General features: G+C 40.7%; 1 protein-coding gene across 1 annotated transcript in view; it reads right to left on the reverse strand.

The window, feature by feature from the left end:
* The window catches only part of dnah9l (dynein, axonemal, heavy polypeptide 9 like), a 37,632-nt gene extending 25,286 nt beyond the window's left edge, over positions 1-12,346 (reverse strand). Inside the window, exons 1-27 of the mRNA XM_062429212.1 lie at positions 12,047-12,346; positions 11,397-11,540; positions 10,981-11,171; positions 9,839-10,034; positions 9,453-9,552; positions 8,937-9,148; positions 8,604-8,837; positions 8,132-8,299; positions 7,479-7,595; positions 7,024-7,161; positions 6,648-6,772; positions 6,242-6,437; positions 5,035-5,139; positions 4,687-4,878; positions 4,199-4,399; positions 3,734-4,069; positions 3,531-3,608; positions 3,390-3,445; positions 3,038-3,158; positions 2,760-2,929; positions 2,226-2,448; positions 2,009-2,125; positions 1,704-1,790; positions 1,398-1,556; positions 1,069-1,152; positions 827-985; positions 430-552 (exon numbers count right to left, since the gene is read on the reverse strand). Of these exons, the coding sequence (XP_062285196.1) occupies positions 430-552; positions 827-985; positions 1,069-1,152; positions 1,398-1,556; positions 1,704-1,790; positions 2,009-2,125; positions 2,226-2,448; positions 2,760-2,929; positions 3,038-3,158; positions 3,390-3,445; positions 3,531-3,608; positions 3,734-4,069; positions 4,199-4,399; positions 4,687-4,878; positions 5,035-5,139; positions 6,242-6,437; positions 6,648-6,772; positions 7,024-7,161; positions 7,479-7,595; positions 8,132-8,299; positions 8,604-8,837; positions 8,937-9,148; positions 9,453-9,552; positions 9,839-10,034; positions 10,981-11,171; positions 11,397-11,540; positions 12,047-12,346 (4,332 nt within the window). The remainder of the gene's footprint in view (positions 1-429; positions 553-826; positions 986-1,068; positions 1,153-1,397; positions 1,557-1,703; positions 1,791-2,008; positions 2,126-2,225; positions 2,449-2,759; positions 2,930-3,037; positions 3,159-3,389; positions 3,446-3,530; positions 3,609-3,733; positions 4,070-4,198; positions 4,400-4,686; positions 4,879-5,034; positions 5,140-6,241; positions 6,438-6,647; positions 6,773-7,023; positions 7,162-7,478; positions 7,596-8,131; positions 8,300-8,603; positions 8,838-8,936; positions 9,149-9,452; positions 9,553-9,838; positions 10,035-10,980; positions 11,172-11,396; positions 11,541-12,046) is intronic.
* Positions 12,347-22,884: the final 10,538 nt, after the last annotated feature.

The following is a 22,884-nucleotide window of genomic DNA, read 5'->3' on the forward strand; positions in this document are numbered from 1 at the left end:
TCAGGATGAATTGTAGTAACATTTATCTAGTTCTATCATTAGGTCACAATAAATTAAAAAAATCCCAATACTTGCAAGAATACTGACATCAATCTTCCTCGGCTGCACTTTGTGTTTATTTTTTGCAAATCTTAGCATGTTAATAGGCTAAAAAAAGATTGTGAATAAAGACAACAATATATCTTCTAAACATCACCATGTTAGCACTGTCATTGTTAGCATGTTAGCATTTAGATCAAGGTGCAACTGTAGTAACGTTATCACTGAGCTCCTAGCATGGCTGTAGCCTCTTGGTGTTGTAAATCAATAATTTAATAAACTTCACCCAAACGACTCCTGCATTCATTTATTTCTATACATTTACTTCCAACTGCAAAGTTGACATAACATATTATTTTGGCCTTTCTGTCACATGACATCAATGCCTACCTTCTCAATGGCCATTTCTTTCACAGCCTTGTCCACTATGTTTTTGACCTCATCCTCCACACGGTGAAGCTGTAATTCTAATAGGTCCCCCAGGGTGGTGCCCTCCCCCATCACAAACCTCACCTGGGAGGGACCAAAAGGAGTACATGACACCCATGAGTATGATCAAATTTCAGATCAGGACAATTGGGTTCACTGAACTGTGCTGGTCATTACAGGCCTAGACAGGAGTTGGCAGGACAGGTGAAGGAAGGTATATTGAGACTAGACTGAATTAGAACAGAAACTGAGTAAAGGGAATTGCAGATAAGTATGACATACAGCACAGAAGATGATCATCTTTGAAATATTATTGAATCAGATGGAAAGTGACATTGTGAAGCAGCCGCAGAGATACCCCGGTGGTGTTCATCAGCTGCTGCCAGTGTCTCTCTCTGACAGCAGAGTTCTGCAGCTCGTTGACGGCTCTCAGAGAGGTCAGCAAATTCTTCACAGTTGACTCCAATCCCATGTACACGTCCCACACCCGCACCTCCTTATCCAGCACCTTCATCTCCTTTAAAGTGGAACAGAGTCATTAATTATGGCAGAAATTTACAGTTTTTCTCAACCATTAAACAAAGCAAAGTCTTGTCATACTTTAGCAAATCGCCTGAGTTCCATGTCCATCTGTTCAACATTGATCTCTTTCCATGGAGTCTTGGTCCAATCCTCTATACTGGTCTGGCAGAGAGGGTGGAAACATTTAATCTGTGATACACTACTAAAATCCACACAGGAAACATCTCTTTCAAATGTCAAATACAAAATTAATAGTTTGTGTATCCCTGTGGTGTGGAAACTTGTTGTCAAAGTCTGAGTGCCACAATGCAAGACCTGTATTGTGTCAATGGTTAATCTCATTGAACTCAAATATATGTCAGGAATCAAAATTTCATGATGTGTGCATTGATCTGATTAATCTGTACCTTGACAAAGATGACCATATCCCAGACTGCTTTGACCAGTATGATGTCAGATCGACACTGGCACAGCTGTTTGTAGTCTGGGAAGCTGACCTCAAACAGATCAGCTGTATCCTGTAGCTTCTTCATTTCTGCCTCCATCACTGCTACTGCTCGATTGGACTGTAGATAAAGGCATTTTGGAATCCTGTAGTTTAAACTTTTTAAAATGAATTTAATCATATACTGTAAAGTACTATTTCGACAGCATTTACTTTTAAACTCAGATAAATTTCAGAGAAGTTGTCACTTACGTTTCTCACTGCTCACCTTATCAATTAGTTTATATGGCTCCTCCACACTGATCTTAAAGATGACTTCAGTACGAAAATGTTCTCTGAATTCATGCTGCTTAACCTAAAATGCAAAGAAACTGCACATTCAGGATTCACAAATGCTACAGTGCTTATGCATATCTGCCTTCACCTCTCCATCAACAACTGTGTGCACTGTGGGTAGTAGTGTCAGTCATGTATAATGCAGGACAGAAAGTGAGAAGGTTTAAATGTCAGATATCGAGCTCTTTGTTAGGGGTTGCCACACTGACATATTACCCCGCTCACACACAGACTTACCTCAAACCGGACACACTTCCTACGAATAACCGAAACTTCATTTGATTGCAGCGGTGCCACTTCATGTTTAACTGTGAACGCAATTTTCTTCAGACTCTTCCACTTCTCCGGCAGCTCCTGTGTTTTATGGTAATAAAGTAAAGAATGTATTGCAGTGATAAATGTATGTATGGGCCAGCACTCAGCAACATGTGTGCATTTGTGTACCGGTACCCACTTCTAGCTGTGTGTAGACGCTCTCTGGGAGTTGCTGTCCATACGTTTTGAGGAGCTCAGCAGTAGATTTGAGAGGTTTAAAGTGCAGCTCACTGCTGATTTGTCTGTCTCTTATAGCCATGAGGTGTCCCATAATGTCCACAAGGCCTGCGTAGTCACCATCCGACACCTTATTAGAAAGACCATGAGCTGTGTCCTGGACAAAAGCGGAGAATTCCCTCACGCTGCATGAGAGAAGGAGGAGGATGATGTTAAGGTTCAGAATAGAGAGGAGAAAAGTTTTTTCCATGAAGATATCAAATAAAAAGAAACTCATAAAAAGTCCCCTTAGTTGACCATTTAAAACTGAATAGTTGCTCTTGGTATTTACTTCAGCTATTTCTGGGCATGATAAATTAAAAAAAAAATAATTTGCTGCTCTCTATTTTATATTTGACTTTTTAAATGTTAAATGTTTGGGTAATTCTTATCTGATTTTGCTTTTCCATTCAGAGTGTTAAACATATACGAGTGTTTGCACTTGTCTGTGTTTAACCTCTGGTTCACGTGGTTGAGCAGGTGCTCCTTGAACATCCAGCTCCACTTCTTGATGACATTCATCAGTGTGTGCTTGAAGGGTCTGATATCCAGCTGCAGCCAGCCACAAAACATCCTCTTGTCTTCCATCTTGCTAACTCGCACATACAGAGACTCAAAAAGGTTGATCTGTATTGAAGAATGAAACGGTTACTCAAAGAGGAAAAGACTGACCAGCTCCAGCGACTTAAATAAATTAAAGTTAAAGGCTGGAAGAATCATGAATTTGAGGTGCACCTGTTCTTTGAAGTTGTCCAAGGTGGGTGGGTTCTTTTTCAGTTCATAGTCGGCATACAGCTCAGCTTCCTCTGTGCTTAACACATGGCCATATATCAAGAACTGCCTCATAAATTCAGACCTGTGAACGTTGAAGGAAAAAAAAGCAGCTTTGCTTTGCTTGGGTTTTTCTTAATACTTGCACATTCTCTTATTTAACAAGTTCCATTATTAACTTTTCTTTCCAAAGTCTATATTAATGATTCTTTCAAGTGACAGGAATTAAATTATATGCAAGAAACATTATGTGTTTGTTTCAGTAAAGTTTTTGAAAATATAAGGAAATAACAGGGCCACAGACTTGTCATCTAACCTGTCATCAGTCCAGAGGTAGCGGTAGCTGGCAAATGATCCTTGATATTCTCTGACCTGAAAAAGCACACAGTCTAACTGTAATCCTGTAAAACATCATAAATGAGCCTCTGCCATGTGTGGACAAAAGACAGATACTCACCTTAGCGATAGCTGCACGTGCTCGTGAGCGGATTACATGGCACATCTCTGACAAATCCTCCATTTCATTTATGTCACACTATGAGATAAGAAAAAAAAGAGAGCATGTACAGTGTTGAAGAGGTGTGTGTCAGCAGGCAGACGTGTCTCAGTATGTGTATATCGTATGTATGCACATTATGAATAAGCTTATCTGTTCAATACCTGATAGTTATCGAGCTGTGTGTGTTTTGCCACTCTGGGAATGAAGGACGCCATGTTGGCGATGTTCGCCACTATCTTATCCACAATATCAAAGAAGTTGCCAATGTGGCTGAAGTCCAGCGGGGGGTCAAACATCATCTCATTGGCACTGAGTACCAGTTGGATCTCAAACAGTGGTGTAATGCGCTGGGCTGCATCTGTGTTGTCCATGAGATACTGCAGTGAGCAGCGTACAGCACTGGAGAAGCCTGCCAGGATCATCCGGTCAACATAGTCTGTGTAAGCCTGCCACTCACTGCTGACCAGATCTGACACTCCCAGCAGAGACTGGTTCTCCTGGAACACAGTGGAGATGGGATGTGAGAAAAGCAGTTGAGAATGAAAAAAATCTGTTCTGCAGATGTTAATCTAGAGTACAGTGCAGTGTCCTTCTCCCTAGCATTAATAATGATTGTGTGAATATACCTGCAGAAGTTTGTGTATCTTCTCCCCAGTACTGGTGATGAGAGCATGCTGTTTGGCAACACTCTCTTCAATGTCAGAGAATACGAGGAGTGTAGAACCACGGCTCTTTCTGGTGATAAAAGCCCGGTGGCTGAATTTCCCCATGAGGGCTTGGATGGCCTCCACATTAGCTTTGCTCTTCTGGATATGGCTCGAAATGCTCTGGTGATGGCAAAGGACAGGTGTCATTACTAGAATTACTGTAGGTCAACAACTACAAGTTGCTTTATGTTGCTGTATGCAGTGTGTTTTCCACAGCAGAGGAAAGTTGGCCCAGATAACATAAGGAGGATGCCAGGTTTATGCTTTGCAAGAAGGCAACAGTTTTACAGCACCGAGTTGTTATTGAACAAACTACTAGCACTTGTGAAAAATACACAGAAAAGTTTAAACATGCTTTAAAATTGTGTCAAGTACTGCAAGTATCTAACTCACTAGTTTGCCCTTACCTTGACAAGGTCGCGTGTGCTCTGGATGTAGTCCCATAGTTCGTCCTTAGCCCACGTCAGCTCTCGAAGGGCTGGATCAAGCTGCCGTCTTGTCCCATTCATCTCATCTTTCACCAATCCCAGTTCTACAGCCAGGATGGTACTGTGGAGCTGGTTGTACCACTGGGTCACCATGGTCAGTGTCTGTGTGTACTACAGGATACAATGTAGTGTTAACGCTATAACCTGTATGCTTTTTAGGCATATTTCAAAGGTCAACAAACCAAACAAAGTTAAAAAATATATCCACATCTCATGAATATACAACAAACTAGAGTCCACTGCAACACTAGAAGCCTTTTTACCCACCATGTAGAGTCTCTCCCGTTTAGAGTAAAGATGGAGAGCTGCTTTAGGAATGTTTTGGTTCTTCAGCATGCCCAGATACTTCACCTCTCGTAGTACCGATGTCAGCTGGGGGCAGAGAGGAGAAGAGAATCTAATGAATGATTTGATGAAGTAGTTCATACCTGGATTAAAGCACCTGATTTTGACATAATTTTTATGTACTCATTTTCAGACCACACTCTTGTCTCTTGATCCTTTGAGTTTAAGTTGACTACACAGTGTTCTTTTGTTTGACTGTTCAGCCCTTGTGGTTATTACTGTTAATATAAAATCGTTCCTCTGTTTATCGCAAATCAACCACTATTCTGGTAATTCGAGACACATACTGTAATTTTTCATAGCCAGAGGGAAACACCAGCTAGTGGTTGTTTAGGAAAGAAAATGAAGCAAAAGCATAAGCTTTATGAATTTATTATAAATCATTATCCTATTATATTAATGTGATAAATTGCAGCAGAACAAGTATATGTACAGTACAGAGACAGAAGCAACTGATACGCCTAAATCCACAGAACTGTGGCCTACCAGCCAAGTAGCCTGAAAAACTGTGTGGAGGTGTAACGAGGGGAAATGAAGAAGTACTTTATTGATCCCTGTTGGGAAACTGATCATCTGCTTTTAACCTATCCTATAGACAAACACCAGGAGTAGTGGGTAGCTGTAGTGCAGCACCCAGAGACCAACTCCGATTCTTTTGCAGGAGAATTTAATCTAACATACGTCTTTGATGGTGGAAAGAAATTGTAGCACCCAGTGGAAACCCAAGCTAACAAAGGGAGAACATGCAAAAGAATGTGAAAACTCCACACAGTCAGAGGTCATACCCAGGACCTTCTTGTTGTGAGGCAACACATCTATCAATATTACCCTTGCACTAAATTGGTGCTGGTCCTTCTGCTAGGGCAACACCAAATATTGATTTCACTTAGGTTACTTCGGTTTACTGAGCTTTGTTTGAAGGTAATTGATTAAATTAAATTGATTAAAACATTCATTACTTTACTGTACTTTTAGTATACAGTACTGTTTATTTAAAGGATTTAACTTCCGATTTATAGACTACATACAAACTTGATATTCATGCACACTTCTGCACATGTACGGCATCAGTGAAATTCCTGCTTTTGTTTAATTTGCCTCCCTGTGATAGTATCTTCTTTGTGCTTACGGCAGGACTGAAGTTGACCTCGAACAGGCCTGTATTAGTGTCCAGTTTGAGCAGTGGCTCCTGCAGGTGGGTTTGACAGATTTCCTCCAGCCCCTCAGTCCATTCTGAGAACAGCTCCTCGTCATGCTGGTCCAAAATCTCCAGAACACGTTCACACTTCTGCAGGACATCGTCTGCCTCAGTACACCCGAGAGGCCTGGAGGGCAGAGAAGGAGGGAGGGAAGGAAGACTGTGAGAAGAATGAAGGTTCTGGACAAAAATAGAATCTGCTTCTTGAAAATGTGTTTAAAACATAAATTATATTTGAAAAGTGCAAATGTGTAGAAATTCCTTCCAATTATTGGAATCTCTTTTGCACATTTCTTTGGACTGGTTTGTGTGTATGATGAATAAGGCTGGCTCATACATGTGGGCCAGTTGGCAGAGGTTGCTCCTGTTGGTGAGGATGCGATTCCGAAGCTCCTGTGACCATTTGAGGTTCCCAGCCACTGGAGGCATATTTTTTGACAGGACTGCACAGCCAGAATGCAGCTAAAACACAAAGGCTTAATTTAGCAAATGACTCAGTAATATTAAGTACTCAAAGTCAATACCTCTTTCAAAGACAGGTTAAGCTGTGTATGTGACTATGTGTATGTGTTATACTAACATTTAAGCCATAAAAAAACTCTCAGACACTTCCCTGTTTAATTTTGTGTGGTAACTAGCTGCAGTCTGTTCAAAGGACTGTATTTTGAGTGTGTCAAGATTGATATTATTTATTCCCATTACCCCTCTCTCACCCCAACTTTGTGTTGATCAAGCAAAAACTGACAATGGTCTATTTCCTGGTTGAACATGACCAACAACACGCTGTAGTTAGGAGAGAATAGCTGGTGGATCCTGGGTCTCTCGAGCAGGCTGCCGAAAATCTTCAGCAACTGGATGGGAACAATAATGCAGTTTGGTGACAGTGCACATATATTTGAGACATTAAGGTAGTATGATATGGTTGTTAGGTGATTCCTTAGAGTCACCAACACGTTCAAAATTCACAATATTTACCTAATTTCTGGAAATTTTTTGGATTAGATTTGAATTTAATGCTTAAATAATCTAAAAATGCTGAACATTTTAGACATTTCATCCTGTTATTCAAAAATACAAGTAATCAACACTTTGTCCCTTGATGGCCTGGACGTATGTTAAATAATACAGTAATTGGGACTGTTAAGGTGTCAAGCTATGATATACATACCTTAAATGTAGACTTAAGGTTTTTTGAGTGCTGAAAGGCCAGATTGAGGACAGTTCCAAGCCTCTGGTCAAAGTCTCTGCTCTGCTCCATGAAACGCCTGTGGTGGCTCACAAAATCCTATGCACAAGATGATATTACATATGAAAGGATGGATATTTTCAGTCTCTGGCATGATTAAAACGCTTTGAATGCATTTTTATTATCAGGGAATTTTATATTCCATTAAATTTTCAGTGCAGTACTTCAAGTTCCCTTTAGCTCAGTTGATCAGTATTGGCTGGAATAACACACACTTGCGAAAAGTCTATTATACCACAGATCAATTTCTGACTGAGCTCCAGTTTTGATTGGCTGAGTCATACTGGAAGCTGTTGTAAAATAGCTGTGAAATATCTAGTAGATTAAATATTGATGCACTGACTAGTAATGACTACTGTCACTGGTTCTTGTGTTGCTTAGCAACGACTTTTCTTTGCCAATTTTCAATTACTCTACGGCTGGGCAGAAAAATATCATCTAATTGTTATTTTTTATTATTCGGCTGTGCCTGTCAATGCCATGTACAAATCCCTTTGAATCACAGCTCTTTGGGGCTTATCAAGTAAATATCAGTGCAATATCAAAAACAAATGCAGCACTTTAGCAGGCCTCACATCATTAGTATAGTCCAAGGGGTCATATTTGGTCTCTCTAAGTGCCCGCCAGTGGTCATGAAACTCCTCGCTCATGCTGAAGACCATCTCACTGAGGACCTTTCCTCTGGATCCACCAAGTTCCACCTTCTCCAGCTTCAGAAAATCCAATGCTGTTGAAAATAATCCCTATAGATGAAAGGGAAACAAAACAACAATCATGAATCAGTGTGATAGTACTGAGGTATATAAACACAAATATAAAAAAAAAAAATACAACCAACAACTTGTATTAGGAGGCAGCTCTGCTATTCACAACCATTAATTAAAACCATGTCTTCACAATAACCATACAGGCATTTGTTTTGAAAATAATGTCCTCTTGAGGCAAATAGTTCTGGCATACTTTTCAAGAATAACAGCCACATGTGTCAGATATCTGATCTTCGTGCAATAGCACCACACACTGAGCTATCTACGTCAACCCATTTACCTCAATCATGACCAGCCTTTCCACAATGCGTTCCGAACGCTGGAACACAAGAGTAGCAGGGAAGTCCCACAACTTAATGGTCTGGGTGTGTCGGTAGTACTTGGGAATCCGCAGGCGGTAAGTGTGAAACAATTGCTTGAAGGTGCGCAGAACTGAGATGGTTATTTGGACTCTTTCAACCCCCTCTTCAAGCTCCATCTTGAATAGTTCCTCAGGGATAAGGTAGGCAAAGGCCTGGATACAGACACACAATCATTTGGCTATTTAAGTTCCTTAATTTTCCTCTTTTGGTCTCCCTCTCTTTCTCACATACACAGAGATGAATCACTCTACCTTTTCAATAATCAGGTTGCAGAACTCCTGCAAGAGGACCACCAAGCGCTGTGGAGTGCAGTAGTACTGGGAATGGCTCCAGATGAGACAAAGTGTGTGGAAAAGAGGAGGCAGCAGAGTGTCCAACTGAGGGAAACTTTTCTCTTCTAGACTGCTGATCAGCCTCCTTAGAGGGCGTAGATACAGATCTATGTCCTCTGCTTCCAGCACCGCTACGATAATCACATACAGAGGAGAGTTAATTGAACATATTAACATTCATACAGTGGTCTGATAATTGTGTTCTAAGACTGACAATTTCAATCAGCGATGGAAATGCTATCTTTCAGAATACAAACATTTTTAGATTTCAAGGGCAGAAAACAGCTTCTTCAATTTAATAGCAAAAACAAAAATATAAATTAATTATGTTTGGGGAGACCCCCGTACTAATAACAGCAAACTCCAGTTATATATAGCGGTCACATTTATTCGGCCAATGATGAATGATGATGAGTAATGCTTTTGCTGATCTACCCTCATTAACTTTACGGCAGATGTCTTTGAAGGAGGAGTAGTAACTGCTCTTGACTCTCTTCAGGATCTCTATGATCTGCTCCACTTTGGGACTCTGGATCTGAAAATAAAAACAGTGTGGTAGGATGATCACCTGGGTTGACACAAGTAGATAAATACTCCATTAATGAAATGCATTGCTGTGCAACATATTTGGGGTCTGTGGGATTTCACAAGTCAGACCTTTTGAGCTGTGAACTCAAGATGTAAACTTTAGGAATAAAAAGAAAAAAATATCCCATCAAGGAGTTAAAAAACAGAACACTTCTATTACTTTGAGAATTGCAGTTTTAGTTTACATTTTGAATTGATTGCACCATGCCAACTTCCAAAGAACATCCTCATACTTGTGACTGGATGCCCAGAAGATTTTCCCTCTGAGTGGCCCAAAACTGGAGCTCCACGTTGGGGCCTGGGTGGTCCCCACGGAGCAGCACCATACCAGAGTCTTTCTTCAGGACATGCCATATCTGTCCAGACCACTGAACTATCAGAGTTTCTATTGAGTATAACAAGCCACGGTCCAGTGGCCAACCAGTGGGGCTGAAGGAGACAGAGCGGAAAAATCAGTAGGGGTAAACATGGCAATATGGGCTATGTAAGATGGAAGTACTGTAGATAAACTACAAACAGGACCAAAGTAAGTTAGTTAGTTGTAAAACTCATCCCAGCCAGTTTACAAATGTGTTCATTGTAGGCCTGAATTTATTTACTCTAATCACCTGTCTTCCTGACGGTACCATGCTTTGTAAGCGCTGTCTAATTTGCACATGACCAAAAAAATGGCTGAAGTCCTACCTGTAGTAATATTACATTGCATCTTGCTCTCTACATTATGCAATAAGCAGTGATAATAGTTCAGTTCGTGCATTTTCACAAGCTAATGAGAAACGTATAAATATGAGGCTTTGGCTTTGATGACATCCACACACATTAGTGCAGCTGTTTAAAAGATTTTATAAAAAACTTTGCAGGTCGACTGACACTAGATTCCACTAGCTGATAGGAATGTTTTCCCCCTGCTTATTGCAAATTAAACAAGTTTAGCTTGACTAAGTTAAACCAATTGTTATAAACAAAGATGACAGCCGACGTGACCTTTGACCTTCACTTCCGGCTACAATATCCGTACACAACACGTCAAATATGCCATTGTGCAGCCTACGGGGTTAATTCGGAATAACATACGTTCCCATTTAATAGACGAAGATTTAAGGAATTTGAAAATATCTTCAAAACAACAAGCGGCAAGTTTCCAAAAACTTTTCACAAGCTAGCTAACTAGCTTACTAGGAACTAAGCTAACTAGCGTTAGCTGAAAATAAGTAACTAACTTAACTAACTAGTGAATACAAATAAGACAAGTTTAAGGTGAAATAATTAAGGTCATACAAATATTTAATTTCTCGCTACCTGACAAAATGAATGTAAATATTTTTTCTGCACATACTCTTGTCTGATACACAAACCCAGATGCCCACAAGCAGACCTGAGTACTATGTCCTGAGGCCGTGCCCTCTCCACACACAGGGGCAAGGGCAGCAGCGTTCGTCCCTCAGCGCGACCTCTCAGAGTGACCACCCTGCTCCTCAGCTTTTCCAGGTGCCTATGGATGTCTTCAGACACCACCCGTGGCCAGTCCTCATGGTTCAGACCGTTGGAGAGCACACACACCAATACCTGTGCATGCAGAAGACATTTAAGTTGTTTTGAGGTTAGTGGAGACTTTTACTGCAACACAAACACACCATACATTCTAACTTTCCCTTTACCAGCAATACTCAGATTTGGAAAAACAATATTTGCATATCTAGACACATCACACAGACACACACACACACACACACACACACACACACACACACACACACACACACACACACACACACCCACACCCAAGCCCACCTCTGAGATAACCATAGGTAGGTGTTCCATGGGGTATCCAGACACTTCTCCCAGCCTGAGTTGGTGTCTGAATCCTTGGCGAGCGATTCTCTTTACACCCTTCTTTAGCACACACAACAGCTTGGTCTTCCATGGTGGGGATGTCTTCATATATGAAAATACAGTAGGAATACTTTCAACAGCATTGAAAGCACTAGAAATAAGTAGTGACTTATTTCAAAAATTGATATGTTAGAAGTAATGTAGACAGCAAGCTCAGGAGAGTTAAGCTCTTAAACAATAAGTCTTGCTTAAGAGCTTTCAGTGTAATTGTGCATGTATGACAATGTTCATGTAAATTTCCTCAAGCTGTGAGGAAATTCTCTGCTATCAGTTTTTTAATGAATTGTGTCTTAATGCCACCCAGGCAAAACAGCTACCACTGGTGTGCCAGTGTGCAGATTATTATCCCACAGCCTTTGCTTGGGGATATAAGTATGAATGAGTTCTGAAGAGAATAGATGCACTATATTGTTAAATATTTACTTTATAACCTTAATTGAATTTTCCCAACAAAATAAGAAGATGACACACATATTTATAAAAGCAAGCACCTGAACCTTATATAAACATATTTTATGCCTTTGTATATTTATCATTGTGTGTCTTACATGAGCATCCCCTGCATGCAGTGTCCCTCCAGGTCCGGTAAAGAGCAGCAGCCTGTTGGTCCAGATGTGGTCTAGGAAGTCCAGTATGATATTCTGGTTCTCCTCTGTGCCAATAAAGCGGTTCCATTTATCCGTCTTCACTCGCAGCACACAAAAAGCCTGCTCCCGAAGGAAGTCCACCCTCTCGTCTGACAAGACCACTCCAGCTTTGAGAGACGGTTCCTGGGGGACACGCACTCCTCCAGACCCTCCACTGCCCAAACTTCTACTGGTACTGCTGCTTCTAAGTGCCTCAGCCATGAGGACTCAGCTGGCTGGAAGAAAAAAATGGAGACGTAAGAAGAGAGAAATAAAGACTATCACTACTTGATTTATTGTGGAGTGGGTGTAAAACCTAGAAAAGCGCGGCGTAGAATGGTACAAACTCACCTCAATACTTCTTGTCAAGATCAACCGTTATTAATGACACTTCTCCAACCATAACAATGGTGCACTCTTTCTGTCATCACAACTTGTCTAGTGTCCAAGGTATAGTGTCCAGCTCTGGGGGCTATCAACTGGAAAAGTGATACACACACTGATGGACAGGTGCCCTCACAACTGTGACAATGCAGTATGGGCTGGCTTAACTATCGTGCATGGTGGAGGCTTTTTGTGTTGCCTTGTGTGGCCTGCAACCCAATCTTGTAACCTGAGCCTCCAGAGGATACCTAATGACGGTGCCACATCCAGTGAAGGTAATGATATTACACACACTCTCTACATATAATTGTTTTCAGTTAAACAGTATTAGCACAAGTTTTTATTGTTGGTAACAAATAGGAAATACTGATTATTTGAGAAATTAGTAATTGTATGTTGGTGCGTCTGAAAGGTTTCTGGTTTTAGGAAGTGGAAAAACACAAGGCAACTGTTAATGAAAATAGATTTTCAGGTCAAATTAATTTAAATAGAAAAGGTCTTTTTGTCTTCTAGTAACCTATGCAATGTGTATCATTGTCACATGGGGGCAGTGTGGTACAGTGCTCCTGACAGAATCTATCAACTGTTATCCAAAGTGACCCTAGCCATGACATCCTATTACACGGTATGCCATTTATGTAAACACATGGAAAAATGGGACATTTCTGTAACTGTGTTACTTAAAATACCACAGCAATGATTACCCTTTTAAAGATCCTGCACTTCCTGGGTTTAACCTTAATACAATATAAAATGGGCTGACTGGAGAGGGCAGAGCTCTTCTGGGATGTTTGACATTTCAGTGTATTGCTAACCTTGTGGTCATACATTTGATCCAAACACAAGGATAGATAATCTTTTTCTCAAATTTTGTTACAAATACGCCTGACATAGTGCCTTCTTTTGCTGATGATTTAAATGCAGTTTAACTATTCCTCATTGAATTTTCTTGTTTACACAACTGCTGTATTTTCTGTAATCACCTCCCTTTTACTTAATGCTCCCTTTGATACGGTAAATACAATTGATGGAAGTAATTTTTCACTTTGCATTACGTATCTAGGCTTAATGGAGGTATATGACCTTTATAAGTTTATGACTTTATTCTTAACATAAGTGTGCAGAATTCATCAACTGTGAATATCTCTATTATGCACAACACTGGCTATACTAGACAATAATCCATGGCAGTTCTCCAAAGGGAATTTGTCCTTTTTGAAATCTGTAATACCATGCCTTGGTCTGTTTGCATAAGTCAATGCATGTGTGTGTTTGTGTACATTTTGTGTGTGTGTGTGTTTGCATGTGTGTATGTTCTGTGTGTAGCTTTTGTGAGTATTAATGTATGTATGTGTTTGATAGTGTTTCTATTATTATATGCCTGCAAAAGTGTGTGACTGAATGTGTGGTGTTTGTGTGTGTATATCTACTGGGAGCCCAAGGCTAGTGGAGGGGTGTCCCTTGGGTGTCTCCACACACTGTATCTAAGCCCATTTGAGCCTGCTGACAGCAGGAGCATGACTGCCCATCTCTCTGACCTCCTGCCCAATGTCAGCTCTGCTCTGCAGGGATGGAGGGATGGAGGCCAGAAAAAGAGATCTTAGGACAACAGGGGCACAAGAAGAGCAGAAAAGGGAGCCAATGGAGACACAAAGGGGGGAAAAAGAGAGGGTGTATGCCAAGGTGGAGATTGAGGAGTGGCAGGGAGCTCACAGAATACAAATGAGACAGAATAGAGTGATGAAGGAGCAGAAGACAGCAGAATAGAGATATGCACTTAGCCAGCTATTGGTGATAAATATTCAAATGTAGTTGTGAACAGAATCATTGCTGAGTAATGTAAATAGAAGGAGTTAAAGGGTAAATGGAAAAACATATCCTCAGGTAGTATTTAAACTCCCAGATCTTGACTGTAACTGAAATATCACCTGTAAATTGATGTAATATTCTTCTCCGATGCAGCATAGTAAAACAGCAGGTAAACTCTTTTTAATCTCTCAGAAATGTAGTTTTAACCTGAAGCGTCACCCTCATTTCTTTTTTCCCCTCTTCTGTTTCTCTACCTCTCCTTCTTGCTCCCTCCATTTGCCGTTGCCATGACTACGTGTTGCTTGACGATCACACTGCCGCTCTTGAGTCCAAAGCGTCAGAATGGCTTGCTCTCTGTCTCTCTCCACAACCACTCCACCCTTCCCCTGTCCTCAGTCATGGAAGGAAATTACATGTAGATGAGTTTAAGGTCTCTGTATCTTTCAACTGCTCCCCTCAGTCACTGGGTGTCTCGAACAAGTCCGTATACTTTGCTACTACTCACCATGGCCTTTGTCATTTTGTCTTGTATTCCCTAGGGAAAATGGCAGATTCATGTATTTCTGAAGCAGTTGGATTCAGGGGAGGCAGACAAATGGATAAAAAAAGGAGGATAGAGTTGAGGGGGAAAAAAAGCAAAATCTCGCCAAGGACGGAGAGGAATTGAGACAGTGACAAAGATGGCACATGTACACACACACTGTCAATGACACAGACACACACAAGCGTAATGATCATTTCAAAGCCTCCCTCCTGTTGCTGGCTGACTAGCCATGAAACCTACCATGTCTGGCAATGGCCGTGTGTGTGTGTGTGTGTGTGTGTGTGTGTGTGTGTGTGTGTGTGTGTGTGTGTGTGTGTGTGTGTGTGTGTGTGTGTGTGTGTGTGTGTGTGTGTGTGTGTGTGTGTGTGTGTGTGTCGGTCATTACTGTAATCGCTCCATTTACTTCATCTACCCTGGGAGGGACGGCTGGTCAGCACCATCTGGACACACACACACACACACACACACACACACACACACACACACAACGACACAAATTAATGGCTGAGGTTTTTGGACTTGGTCAGAGCCTGCATCTGCATATAGTGTTTTATGTGAATTTCCTCTGATGGTATTGTACAAATTTGCACTTTTCTGTGTTGTTGTGTGAATGATAAAATCTGAAAATATAAGCAGCTAGTGAGGCATAAAGAATGCATTTGGATGCAATGTGGCCATTCTTGTCAAGGTTACTCTACTTAATCCCTTGCAGTTTCTCAGTCTCACCCTCTGTTACTATACTTCTTTCTGTGTCTTCATCCTCACTCTCCTCTCTGCAACTTCAAGCTTCTCTCTTTCTAGCTCCAATCTGACCCCCTTCAAAATTTCCACCTCTCCTGTACTTCTAGTTTTTTTCTGTTGCCATGTCTTTGGTGTCTTTCTTTAACCAGAAATGAGTCAAGACAGGTGGACATTTCAGATGGACCACAAGGGGCAGGCGGTCTCTTTATGGTTAGGAGAAAAGGCAGAGTGTCACCAGCAAGCTGTTCCTTATCAGACCTTTCCTTTGTTCTCCAAAGGTCTTTCTCCTGTGTCTGGACTCAGTGATATTTGAGAGGCAGGTCCGTGTACACAGGAAGGGGTTAGAGAGCACGGCCAATCTCCCAGGATGTGTGTGTTTGTGAATTTAAGTCCTGAGCTTGCTCTCCTCTGAGTATATCAAGTGTGTGCCTGTTAGTGCATTCTAGTTGAGGGGACCCCAGCAACTTGTGCTCAGAATTGCTGAGTCCATGCTGACCACTTCCAGGATAGTGTTCACAAAGTCAACATTCTGTGTAAGCGAACACCCTTATTTCACTGGCAAAGTACTGCAGCGTGCCATCCAAAATCTGCAGATACAGTATTTTTCTGGTAAAAAAAAAAAGAAAAAGGACAGCATTGTTCTGTGCTGTGGTAGACACAGGTAGTTTCCTCTTACAGCAGGTTCACCTGGGCGTGCTCTCAGGAGGCTTATTATACTTTGCTGAGACAAAGAGATGCACTGGAATTAAAGTTGGATACAAAACCGTGCCTGTATGTGGGGGGAGACTTTGTGATCCCTTTTAGTTGCACATAAATCCTGTAGATGGGGCTGTTTCTCTACCAGGCTCCAGAGAATATTCACTGTATGGTCTAATTCAAAATTTCTCCCATGCCTCATCCTCTTGTTGCTTATGAATACCCATATATGCTCTGGGGACATGTGTGTTATGTGCGCTCCTTGTCAATAGCTGAATTGAATTTGGCGTAACTGCAGGCATATAGTAAACATAACACTATAGGTATACACACAGATACTAGTACACACAAAGTAATAGAGGAGTGTTTGTACAGATATAGACTCAGATACATACACTGAGAGCTCCCTCGGTCTTTGACATTGAGAGAAAGTATTGTTTCTATTGATTTATCATCATCTGCTCACCTCAGAGATATTAAGACCATAAAACAATAAAGGTGGAGTGAATTACACCTGGGTAACCTCTCAACAAATACAAATTACAGATACCTGGTCCTCTCCATTGGTTGGTAGCATTTGTAGAGCATTGAGAGCAGGGGGTGAAAGGGGAAATGGAAAGCTCACTTTGTTTGTTAAACTTCGAAGAGAAGCCACAAAGCTTTTGAGAGTAGCTGTCTTACCTCAAGGACATCTTCCTTTATTTCGAAGCCCTACCGTCATGTAATTAGATAAAGAGTAATACCATACTGTATGTACCCTGTATCTTTTTTTCATGGTCAGTGGTTTAGCCAATTGAGGTGAAAGGAGCTGAGCATTTCCATGGTTCCATTAAAAATATGTCTGGGAACAAAGCAGGAATTAGACACACTAACTGTGCCACCATCCCCCTTTTTATATGACACTACTTTCTCTGATTGGTTGCCACAGTGCTCGGCCATTACATGTGTAGATGTGCTAATGAAGGTAGACAGAGGGGAAATGATAGACTGAGGTTTCACTCTGATGAATAAAAACGTGGGGCACAGAGCCTGATTGTCTGTCATTTTGGTGCCATTCATTCTCAATTACGGCCTGGGCCAGCAGTTAGTTTAATGTTGCATATAGGTTAACTGTGGTGCTGTCCGTTGTCCTTATTAGCAAAAAAGACACTTGTTCTTCCATTGTTATTGTATGGAATGTAGACAGATTTCAACTGTAATGGTTTGGGGAAACTGAGCAATCGTTAAATGAACACACAGCTTAAACCACAGGCTGGGTTGGTGGTGAGGAGAGCAAAGCTTCAAGCTGCCGTCTGCACAGTTATCATGTGGTGTGTGTTGTCTACTGCAGTGTCCACTTGGATGTTGTCAGATTTTTGAGATGCTTGACTGTCAAACAGGGAATTCTCTTTACCACCCTCAGCGACAGTGTTTCAAATTACAAATCCCTGAGTTTGGTGATCCCTGAGTTTTCAGTAAAAGGTCACACTAATAATTTGGTGTGAAATGTTTCAACAACTAATGCCATGAAATTTGTTACAGACATTCAGTACTTGCAATTCACAAATGATCTAATTTACGTATGGCATTGCCATAGTTAATCAATATATCAAGGTGAGTTTGCCCCTTTAACTTTACCTAAGAAAACATGATCGTGTCTATTTAGAGAAAGCACAAGATGGTAGTGTATGTGTATTTTTTCTGATCTTTAATAGCTTGTTGATCCCTTTACTTTTTATTTAGCTGTCATCATATCAAAATTTCAATGTGTCCAGTACTCTAGTTTATTACTAAGTACCTGCAAAACTAATGAGATTCCCATTAGCCTCAGCTGTACTTTGTTTTTATTGCTTATCTGCAAATGTAATCATGCTAACACGCTTATATAAGATGGGGAACATGGTAAATATTATACCTGATAGGCATAACCTTGTTAGAATTGTCATTGTAAGCATGTTAGCATGCTGACCCTAGCATTTAGTTGAAAACATTGTTGTCCCTCAATAGTCTCACAGAGCTTTACGCATGGCTGTAGATATTAAGGCTTAATGGTGAAGATGGAGCAGAAGTTGGCGCTACAACATTTGAAATCTGAGATTTATAATGCAGCTGTCCAGAGTGATGGAAATTGAGATGATGCATAAAAATACACGTGCACACAAACAAACAAATAGATTAGTCATTGATCAGGGTTAAGCTGTGATTTCTGTGTGAGAGCATGCCATGGCCGATCGATAACTTTAATTCGGCCCAAAGTGTGTGTTTGCACGTTTTCTGTCTTGCACACCTCTCACTCGTCTACAATTGACAACGATACCCATGCACGCACACATGAACACACAGAGTCATAGTCATAGAATTAAACACACACACACACACACACACACACACACACACACACACACACACACACACACACACACACACAACCTGATTAGGTGAGCCACAGGGGTTAGGCCTAATGACAAACAAACTCAGCGTGTGCACAAACACTTCAGCTTCACAGATGAAATATAGATTTTCCTCTGTCCCAAAAGCTGATGGGTATTAGGTGAAGGCATGTGTGCATGTATGTGAGTGTGTGTGTGCATGTGAGTGTGTGTGCATGTTTACTTTTGTATGTGTGTGCGTGCTAGTGTGTAGTCTTGTTCTCCTGGTTGTTTTGTATGGAAAGAGGAGGCACCAGGGGAAAGCATGTAAGTGATTGGACACTTGGTGATTGTTTTTTACTGTTAAAGACCCTCTCTCCAGGGAAATAGTGGGTTAAATAACTATGTGTCTTCTGCTTGTGTGTGTTTGTGTACGTGTTTCTTTGTGGGTGTTTGTCTGATAGATTAATACGAGTGCTGTCTTGTCCCAGGATAAATGCATTGGTATTGTTTTAACTGATGGCAAGTTTAGAGTAAAGATTAGTAACGATTATTCAAAGTGTGTGTGTGTGTGTGTGTGTGTGTGACAGTTTACTTTATACTTTGTTTTGAACGATCATAACCTTTATTGCCCCCAGAAAAAATTGCTTAAAGCACAGCATACGTATACCAGCAGTATTACATGTTGACATATATCTATAAGTTTAAACCATCAGCGTTGATTATACATCAAATATGTTAAGTATGTCAGAAGACAGACAGAAATACATAACTTAATTCCATATAAACAAGAACAGGAATGATACTTATTATAGTTAGCTACCTGACATATTGCTGCAAAGCCAAATCACAGACATGTGTACACTTGCTACTTGGTTTTAACAGTGGTGGGACAGATGCATGGGCAGGTAATATTGGCCAGAAAAAATAAGGAAAATGTCTAAAAAAAAATTATGAGAAGTCTAAGCTGCACTGATCAATATTTTTATATGAGCTGAAGTGCCCTTCAGTTCTAGGCACGTTCAAGTGTTTTTTAGCACATTTTTTTTGGTTTTACAGTCTAATCTTTCCAACAGTTGCAGGCAGCAGTTTTTTAGCAAAAGCCCTGATAAATTCACTGTACACTACCTGCTGAGCACCAAACAAACCAAGTAGACAAACTCATAGAATCACTGGTGAGTAAAGGTGTTGAGTACATGTACAAATAGATTTTAATTAAAGAAGCCTTAAAAATGATACTACTGAGTCACCATTGTCAGCTTTTAGCAGTGGAAGTCCCTTGACTGGTGACTGAGGGATTACATGCAGTGCTTGTATAGGCTAGTTTTATACTGAACTGAACATGACAAACTACTAACAGAGTGATTGTACTAATATACTGAAGACATTCAGAATCATTGCTGGACTATAAACAATATGAATGGTGACTTGGTAACTTATTGTTGTGTGCACTGAAGTGCATTTAAACAGTGATGTTAGTTGATTGCTTGGCTTAGGGTTTGGGTAGAGAAATAATTACATAGTCAGTGGCCACCAATCTTTGAGCTGAATTGAAAAAGTTGATTTGTATCAGCAAAGTGATTTGTGATTTTGACCTCTACTGGTGAACATAGTGAAGCAATTAGCAGCAAGAGAGATAGGAGTTGGTAGTGTCAAAAACAGGGCTGCAGGCAAGGTGGATATTGGATTTTTATATCTGGCCACTATGATTTCATATGAATGCTAATGTCATTCATTGTCTCTTGGGTGTGTAAACAACTGTTTGTTAGCATGTCTACCAAAAAAACCTTGTATTGTGTCAATATGCCAATTTTGCTTTTACAGCTTGTTGTGCTGCCCCAAAAAAAAAAAAAAAATTATTGTTGTGGCTATATGATTTAAAAACAAGACCAGGGTATTTCAACCACAGTGTTCAAGGGTCACAGAAAATTCACACAGACAATATAATACAGACATTTGTTAATCAACCATGTGCATAAATATTTGGCTCACTTTTCTGAAGCAATATAGCAAGCTGCTGTTCCTCCATGTTCACTGGCATTCAGTGAAACTGAGGATCAGTAATAAACCTCAGACATCGGAGCTTGTGTTATATTGGACTTTTGAAGACTATCAGCTGCTTTGGTGCTGTTGTCTTTGTCCATATTTGTACGTAATTCACTGAAGATCTTGCTATTTGGTATTGTAAAGTACAATATGAACTCTTTATCAATCAACTATTCTATTCTGTCTTTCATATTATTTAATCCCAATTTCATACTATCTGAAATTCATCAGTTAACATTTCAACCACCCAAATGATTGTATCATCAAAACCAGGATTATTTTTGCAAGAAAAGGGATTAAGATGTGTCACAACTTTAATTATATTCCACAATCAGCTTCACTTTCATGCCAGCAATCATTTTGTTGGATTCATGTCAATTTCCCAGATGGTGGATATCTTATTTTGGAATTAAACTCTTCAGATTGTTCTAAACCTATCGACATCAGTGTTGCAAGGTGTGTAATGTCTTGTAACTATGTGTGCTTTTGTTTGAATGTGCTCAGCTCACTCTGGGTTAAGCTAAGTGGCTGTTTGGCACAGGCATCTTTGATTATCTTTATTTATCCCTCCAACCACCTCTCTCTTCACACACACACACATACACACACCCCCTCCTGCTAAAAAGCTAATCTTTTGTGCTAATGAAAGGTATTGGGTTTCCTAACAGGCTTTTAAAGGAAGGTGATGGATTGAGGGATAGATGGATGGATGGAGGGGAGACAGCAACATGGGGAGTGGAAGAAAGTGAGAGGGAGGTGAGGCGTCAATAGGCACATCAACCTCATCTCTTTCTGACTGTGAGGTGTGCATATGCCACTAATATATGCATTCACGCACACGCACGCATGCACACACCCGTAAGCACCCACACGCGCCTTTAGTTGCCCATAAATCTCTGGCAAAGGATAAAAGCAAGTCTTTTGGTGCCAATAAGCTGAGAGATGGATTGCAGGAGATGTCTCCACCTTGACCAGTGCTGTGATAAATGCTTGAGGGTGGGTATGCATGCACTCCAATGTATTACATCAGTTGGGAGCTGTAGGTCTGCGCAGATTGGTGCAGAACTACTGTTAGTAAATGCAGTTTATGTTGCTGAGAAGAATTCATTATGTGATTGCAAAAAATCAATTTTCAACAAATCTGTGAGGGGAAATGTTTTGCTTTAGGACAAACTAAAATGGCATAAAAAAACAGTTAAACTAAACAAATGATGTTGTTGTCCTAAGCTAGATTCAGCGATGCGTGAGAATAATGTTAATAATACAACTAACAATTAAAATGATCATATGAAGACTTTCGGCAGTTTCCAAAGTCTTAAAATGATCTTTCTTTCCCTGAATATCTCAATTTCTCCCGTCCTCTGTCCAACCTCATCCTTCTCTCCAGGTAAAACAGTTGGATGAGTGTCTTGAGCCCCTGCTCTCCTGCTATTTTCCTCTTTCTAATAAAGCTGATAATCATTTGTTTCCCAATCACATTAGCATGCCAGTAATGAGTGGGGTAAGTCAACCATTAGAATATGATCCATAATTCATTGTTGACTCCCGTTCATTACCCCAAACTCACTCTGATGAATGTTTAATAACTCTGTGTGTGTGTGTGTGTTTTTGTGTGTTTTTGTGTGTTTGTGTGTGTGTGTTTGTGCGTGTGTGCGTGCATGCGTGCGTGTGTGCGTGTGTCCACATACATGCATGATTCTGCATCTCTGTCATCTGGAGTGCAGAAGAGTGTCAGTCTCCAATGGATTGTTTTTGCTGATGGAAATTTACATGATGGAATCTGTAATCTACCTTTCTCCATATGCATTACGTAACTCAGGAATGACGCAACTAACAACTTTAATTGAAAATATATGCAAGGGTGCATTACTGTGCGTCTGTCTAGCTGCGTGTGCAGATCTCTCTCACTTGCTGTCTCTGTCTCTCTCATTAATGAATCAGACAGCTGTTATCAGTCGCTGACAGAATCCTCCCATCAACCCTCCTCCTGCTGTCAATCACAGCACATTGTCACCAAGTTGCCATTTAAATGGCCCTTTCTCCTCTGTTTACTCAAGAAATATGTCCATGTATGGGTCGGTGCATGTCTGTGTACATGAGTGAATAATGTAAAAAGCCCTGCCCTTGCATCTGTCCTCTCCTCTCCTCTCCTCTCCTCTCCTCTCCTCTCCTCTCCTCTCCTCTGCAGGATG

This window comes from Scomber scombrus, chromosome 11 (genome assembly GCF_963691925.1).
Source record: "Scomber scombrus chromosome 11, fScoSco1.1, whole genome shotgun sequence".
Taxonomy (NCBI): Eukaryota; Metazoa; Chordata; class Actinopteri; order Scombriformes; family Scombridae; genus Scomber; species Scomber scombrus.